The sequence below is a fragment of the Ursus maritimus genome, unplaced genomic scaffold, assembly GCF_017311325.1.
Source record: "Ursus maritimus isolate PB19 unplaced genomic scaffold, ASM1731132v1 scaffold_35, whole genome shotgun sequence".
NCBI lineage: Eukaryota > Metazoa > Chordata > Mammalia > Carnivora > Ursidae > Ursus > Ursus maritimus.
Window position 1 is genome coordinate 2,007,033 of NW_024426119.1, and position 7,353 is coordinate 2,014,385.

Below are 7,353 nucleotides of genomic sequence, written 5' to 3' on the forward strand. Positions count from 1 at the left end.
TTCACTCCGAGTCTGTAAGACCGTTCTCAGATGGAAGACTGACAATCAATGTCACATGTGGCTGGCTGCCATGGGTAAGGCCCAGTTCCTACCATCAAGAGCCACATACTGATCCAGGAACGACTCATCTCCATGCAGCTAGTAACAGTGACTTTTATGAAGGCTCAGTGCAAGGTCACTAAGCCAGCCTGGACAAGAGTTTAGTACAGGTTCCTGTGTAAGTGGACACCCAAGCTGGTTTTTAATGGGTGAACAGGAGCATTCAGTGAAAGAAGGTGGTGGGACAAGTATTCCCTGCAGAAGAAACAGTGTTTAAAAAAAAAAAAAAAAAAAAAAGCAGGGGCTTCTGGGTGGTTCAGTCAGTGAAGCATCTGACTCTTGATTGCAGCTCAGGTCATGATCTCGGGGTCGTGAGATTGAGACCCGCATCAAGGCCCAGTCGGGCTCCTCTCTGCTTAGGATTCTCTCTTTCTCTCTCCCTCTGCCCCACCCTGCTCCCTACCCCCTCACCCCCCTGCTCATGTGCTCTCTCTCTCTAAAAAAAAAAAAGAAAAAAAAAGGAGAGGTAAAAGAGAAACGATATTCTTTCTGGTGTTTCCTAACTTTCTGCACCCTCAATTTTAAATACAGTCCTTCGCCTTTGTCCTCAGAGGCTAGAGAGCACAGCTGTTGTCCCTCATTTTTTTTTAACCCTTTAAATATTTGAAGATTTAAAAATTATAAATTCTGTACTTCAGCTTCTCTTTTCCCAGACTGAGTAACTTCGGTCTGTCCAGGGTATTTTCCAAATTTTTAAATCCACTTCATTTACATTGGCACCCACGATCCGTACCAATGTGCACGTGCGAGCGCGCGCGCGCACACACACACACACACACACTCATACACAGGCCAGAAGGCCTGCAGCTCATCAAAAGTCTCTTACGTCTAAGAGAATATATTGGTGCTGTCCTCTCTCAAAGTACAACTAGATTAAGGTCACATCCATCACACAGCTCTGTGAACCATTAAATCATCAGTATATTTTCTTCATTAAGTAGAAAGCAACAGAATCAGACTGACATCCGTCAGTCGTTCTGAGGGATGACTCTGTATGCCCAGAGGAAGGTGTATTCCCTCCTCCACTTCTGACAAGTGAATTAATAATCTTTCCATTTGTGGGTGTTTGGAAACATCAAAGAGCTGAAATAGATCAGCCCCACTGATACGCTACCGTTCTTCTAATCTTATATCACAGCATAAATACAACAGCCCTTGTTTTCCACACAGATTCCTACTTCTTTCACACCCAAGCATATGCTAAGAGCTCTCAAACAACACTCTTCCTCCATCTCTGGGAGGTGTCTTAAAACATTTTTAGCTCACCAAACAGAAAACAGAGGAGGATCTGTTTTTTTACTCAAGGATAATCATTTTCATCTGCCTATTTATACTGCAGATGGAAACCTATAGATTGAAATAAACATATTTTCATTCTAAAATTGGCATCCGCTCCGCTATAGTTAAAGGATGCCACAACTGTATTTGAAAAACAATCATCCAGGAAATTCCACGTTGCTTCACGATGTTCAGACCAAGCGCTCAGTGGAACAAGGTGAATAGCGTTAAAAACTGGAGCGAGAACATGAAGCTAATGGGACCACACGTAGACAGAAAATGCCAAAAATCGTAGTGAAATGTGTGACTAAAAAGTAATATCTTATGACGTGTAAGCAGAACATCAGTCTCCTTTGAAAGAACCCAACAAAAAACGATTGACTGAAAGTCGAAAACAGTGCTGTATAGTACAGTAGCAACTAACCATATATGACCATGTACATTAATTAAGATTAAATAGAGTTAGAATTCAGTCTGTCAGTTGCGCTAGCCACACTTTAAGAGGTCGATAGCCAGATGGAGCTAAGTTGTTCCCATATTGAACAACACAGAGAGTAGAAATTCCCATCACTTCAGAAAGTTGTATTGAGCAGTGCTAGTCTAGAAGGTTCTGTTTGGCTATTCGTTTTGCATTGTTTTATTTATTTTATTTATTTATTTATTTATTTATTTATTTTTTTAAAGATTTTATTTTATTTATTCGACAGAGATAGAGACAGCCAGCGAGAGAGGGAACACAAGCAGGGGAGTGGGAGAGGAAGAAGCAGGCTCCCAGCAGAAGAGCCTGACGTGGGGCTCGATCCCATAACACCGGGATCACGCCCTGAGCCGAAGGCAGACGCTTAAGCGCTGTGCCACCCAGGCGCCCCAGGTTAGCATCATTTTAAACATCAGGCCTTGAAGAGATGATGGGGAGCACAGCATACCTGTCAAATGTGAAATCCAGGGCAGAAAAGTCTGATGGAAAGGAAAAAATATTCTACTCCTGGAATGAGCTAATATGATAGAGTATAAAAGAAATATCCCTAGACAAGCAGAGGAATCTTGGGCTAAAAGGGAAAGGACTTAGTAAACACTACTCTCTGAATGTCTCATCACACTCTTCTAAACATCCCCAAATGTACCAGCCTCTTCTCCTCTGCTAGCGGCTGATTGAACTTTACAGGTCATCCATTCCTCACATCCTGCCCCCCATGTTCTGCTCTTTTGACTTTGCAACAAAACAATTGTGAACATGTATTTAAATAAATAGAAACCCCAATGAAAATAGAAAAATGCAGACTCTTCCCAGTTTACAAAAAAAGGCAAGAACTTTATTTTAAACAAATCCTCAGTTGTGTGTTACATCATGTCCATACCTAAATCAAAAATCATAAATGATAATGCAAAGGAAATAGAGGGCTTCATAAAAGCAATTATCCAAATATTATTCTTGGCCAATGATTGAACTAAATACACAGTGGATGTGAAAGGTAGTGTATGGCACTTACATAAATAAGAGCAAAGAGAAGGAAACATATTCACAGTCCAAAGAAACAGGTTTTTGAACCTTTGGTATATGTCTCAAATAAACATCCGTAAACACATGCTAGCCAATAGTGTTTCATTCCAGGTTTCTCAAGCTAGGGCTTGTGAGTGTGCTTCAGAAATAACTGATAAAATAATAAATTGGGATTCACGTGGGCTGATTAAGGTCTCTGGTGTGAGCACACAGGTAAATTCAAACCATGGCAAAATGAAGTGCACCTGTGTTGCACAACGAAACTGTATGAAAATGAGTGAAATACATCAGTTAGAAATGCTGTGGCTCAGGTAGACACCCTTGATATTAACAACAACGACAACATATTTTTAATGCTAGCCAAAGTCCACAAGCTGGAAGGCAGAAATATCCCAAAGCTCATAACCACATGCCGAACAGTGCAACAACCATCTCACAGAAGTGTTATAGCTGCATATTGCAATCCCCTCCCTCCCACCCAAACCCTGCCCCTAATAAACAGCACCAGTGCAGTTTGAGTTAGAAAATTGGAAATACTGAGACATTCCGAAGGTTTTCATAACGACTAAGGGCTAGTCAGATGGGGCTTTAATGCAAACCTTTGCCATGGCCATTTTCCAAAAAGCACCCCCTGTGATTCCCTCTAGCTTGCAGATTAACCATATTAGGTCTACTGTAAGGCCAGAGTCAGAAAAAAAGCTGGCATGCTATCCTGGGTTGAGGGAGAGGGGCATGCTGATGCGGGAGGTACACGGAAGATGCCTCAAGGATGTTTGTCTTGCAGCCCAGGATGAAGGGATGTGTTGAGATAGGTCACAAATTTTGTACCAATGAAGTATTTGTCTCACGCCATTCACCGGGATATAGAGCTCAGCAGAGCGAAGTCCGACTTGGTAGCTGTGCAAGTACCCTATTATCACAATCAGACGGGGCCATAAATGCAGAGGACCCAAAGAAGTCCCACTCATCCATCTCATCACTCTAACCCGATGGTTTCTGGAGGAACCGATGGTGTGACGTGTAGTAATGGTTCTACTTTCTCTCCTCTCCCGTTGATGCAAGGTCTTCTCTTCACTAGTCTTGTCCTACATCTCGATGGTAAATGAGGGCAGAATCAGCCACTCTCTAAGCAGACATCTGCCTCGGGGCTACGTTTCATTCCCCAGGCTTTCCCCAAACCTGCCCCTTCACACATAGGCAGAGTCACTGGACTGAGTCCTGCCAAAATTGGGAACACTGACCCGGGGCAGGTCCTTGTTGCGGATCTCATAGACTGACTTCCTCTTGGCTTGGGCCCCTCGCACAGCCAGCTTGATCTTGCGCCATCCCAGGTGGTTGAGTTCAGCCAAGTTGAGCACAACACAGATGCCACTCACAGCAAACATGAACACTAGAAAGACAGTCTTCTCAGTAGGCCGGGACACGTAACATTCCACTTCCTTAATGCAGGGGTAGCGGTCACACTCATACAACCCTGGGACGCTGAAGCCATAGAGGAAGTATTGGCCCACCAGAAACCCAATCTCCAGGGCATTTCTGAACACCACTTGGATAATGTAGAAGCGGGAGATGCCTTCCTGCCTTCGCAGCTTGGATCGCGCTGCAGTGCGCAGCCCTGATGGGTGTGGGGTCAGCTCCTTGACCTCTAAACAATCTGGCTCCGTCTCCTTGCTGGTGTTCTCTGTGTTCTGCAGCACCCCATTGACAATGGCATTTTGCAACTTCTTATCTTCTCGTTTGCCACCACCACTGGCTCCACTCCCAGTTCCTCCAGGACCTCCCATGGACTCAGGGGGTTCCCTGTCCAGGGCTAGGAAGACAGTAGAGTAGCGGCGTTCTCGCTGCTTAGCAGACTGGTGCACAGAGTAGGTGATGAAGCAGAGACTGGGGGTACACACCATTATGATCTGGAAGACCCAGTAACGAATGTGGGAGATAGGGAAGGCGCGGTCATAGCAGGCCTGGTTACAGCCGGGCTGCAGGGTGTTGCACACAAACATGGTCTGCTCATCATCGTACACCGTCTCCCCCACAATGGCCACAATGAGGATCCGGAAGATCACCACCACAGTCAACAGGATCCTGAGCAGGGGAAGAGGGAGGGAGAGAGGTTCTCAAGGGTTGAGACACTGACTTAGGAAACCCCTGCTTCTCCTTTCCCTGTGCCAGTCCTTTGCCTGGGGAGCTGTCCATCCCTGTGTGGTACTGAGCTGGGAATCTAGGAAATCTTTTTTGGCTCTTCCCTTTCTGCTGGTTGCTGGTAGACTGGGAACACTTCATATTACAAGGGTCTCAAGTGTATATACCTCCATACACTGGACATGGTGTATTGCCACAGATAAATTTCAGCTGTATACATGGAATGTACAGAGGCAAAAGACACACCTTCACTCTGGATATGGCAAATGCACATGGAATATCTGAACAGAGTACATGTTTCAAAGTCTATACGCAGAGTGTGCATATAACTCTCCCAAGTGGATATTTAGTTTACCCTCAGTATAAATATTGAACTTAATGCTTTATATAAACAGATAGCTATGAATATCTATCCACATATATACATAGATATATATAGTGTATACACATATGAATATATATATATATGTATGTATATATATACAAAAGTATCAATTGGGAGTGCGGGTTTCTGATACTGTAAGTTTTAACAGCCAAATCCGTTTAGCTTAAAAAATATTTTGGGGGGAAAGATACATCTGCTCCGAAGAGCAAATCCATCTCCCCCTTTGCCCTTCTCTGTCCAAACACAATCCTGACTTCCTTGTAGATTCTATTTAGGGAACCGGATGGAGATTGGCTCTGACTCCGGAGAGTGGGGGTACCACGACTGAGCCAACAACTCCTTTTCTAATGGGAGAAGAGTCAACCCCCCAGTGGTGCTTCAAGGGGAAGGGATGGAGAGCTGATCAGGAGAGCTGATGAGGAGCAGCTGGGGGAGGGGGGCATCACTGGACACGGGGTGCACAATTACCCAGAGACACTAGGCGCACGGATGGAAGAGGATGGAAGAGGATGGGAAAGGGGCAGTGGATGGGCTGGGGGCTGTCAGGGCTCGGTCTGGACGTGAGAAGGGACTCCCGGGGGTCGCCCGACGGGGCCCGCTGACGGCCGGCTCAGCGCCCTTACCTCCCGATCATAGTGGAGTGCTGCTGCACCGCGGCTTCCAGCAGCCTCTCCAAGATGGTCCATTCCCCCATCGCTGTGCATCCGGAGGCAGCAGACAAAGACTGGGCAGCACCGGGCACGTTCCCGCTCCTGGCCCCTCCCTGGGCCGCACCTCCCGACTGGGAGCGCTTGACCCCCAATTAAAGAAGCAAACAAATTTTTTAAAAATCCAGGAATCCCCTCTCCCTTTTTTGCACTTAAAAGAGGGAAATGAGGAAAGAAATCGTAGCGCTCCCCGACCGATGGGGCAGCTGGCGCGGTCGGGAGAGCGGGCACGAACCTCCCGCGCCGTCCCGGGATCAGGTCTGGAGCCTGCGGATGCCCGGGAGAGGGGCGGGGCGGGGGTGGCAGCGTGCAGGTCCGCGAGCTCTCGCCCGCCCGAGAGCGGTCTCACCCCCGGGGTTGGGGGCCTGCGAAGGGTCCGGGCACCAGCCCCAGCGCCTGGCACTTCAGCGGGCACCGGGCGCCCCTGGGCTGCCGCCTGCGAGGCCCGGGCGGAGCGCGCGGAGCTGGCTGACGGGCTCGGGAATCCGCGGCCGCCGCCTCTAATCCGCCCTTAAGTAGTCTCTGCCTGCGTCACGCCAGGTCGGCGGAGGGGAGCCGAGCGCTGCGTGCGGCTGTCGCTGCGCGCTGGAGCCCGAGGGGCAGGGGACGCGCGCGCGGGGAGAGGGGGGCAAGAGTCCTGGGGGCCCGGCGGGGAGTGGGGCGACCTCGGGAGGAAGGATCGCAGCGGCCCTCGGGGCTTCTGGAGGCGCCCAGGTAACCTCACCTGAACGCCAGTCCCCTGCAGGAGGAGGGGGGAGCCGGGAGCAGACGCGTGGGTGTGGGGAGGGACGCGAGTAGGTCGTGTGGTCTCTACGTAAGTCCCTCACCTTTTTGCTCTTTGTCTTCGGGGAGACAACTCAAAGTCCCTCTCTAAATGGAGATGCTGGTTGGGGGGAGGTGAGTGGGAGCGACAGTAGGACACTTTTAAGTCTCCCTTGGAGGGACTAAGTGGCAGAGAGCGAGCCTGCAGTCCGGTGCCTCCGTGGGTCCGATGCCGGGGCGAGGAAGGCTTGAGGAGGGTCCATTTAGGCCAAAGCTTAAACTCAGGTGTGAAGCTGCTTCTGAGGAAGAGGTCTGCACACAAGTCTACACCTAGGAAGTGCGTCGCGTGAGCAGGTGGGTGGCCGTGATTTAAGGTCTCGCTTTCCCTAGCACAAACGCAGATGCTCTGCTATTTTTTTTTAGAAATCCATTTATTTATTTGTTTGTTTATGTGTTCATCTATTTGTGCGTTTATTTATTTG

At 48.3% G+C, this 7,353-nt stretch overlaps 1 protein-coding gene across 1 annotated transcript; it reads right to left on the bottom strand.

The window, feature by feature from the left end:
* Positions 1-4,065: 4,065 nt before the first annotated feature.
* GJD2 (gap junction protein delta 2) lies at positions 4,066-6,140 on the bottom strand. The gene is made up of 2 exons (XM_008702277.2): positions 6,026-6,140; positions 4,066-4,960 (listed from the first exon to the last, which is right to left on the bottom strand). Exons 1-2 carry the CDS (start codon positions 6,094-6,096, stop codon positions 4,066-4,068), a joined length of 966 nt encoding a protein of 321 aa, XP_008700499.1. The 5' UTR covers positions 6,097-6,140.
* Positions 6,141-7,353: the final 1,213 nt, after the last annotated feature.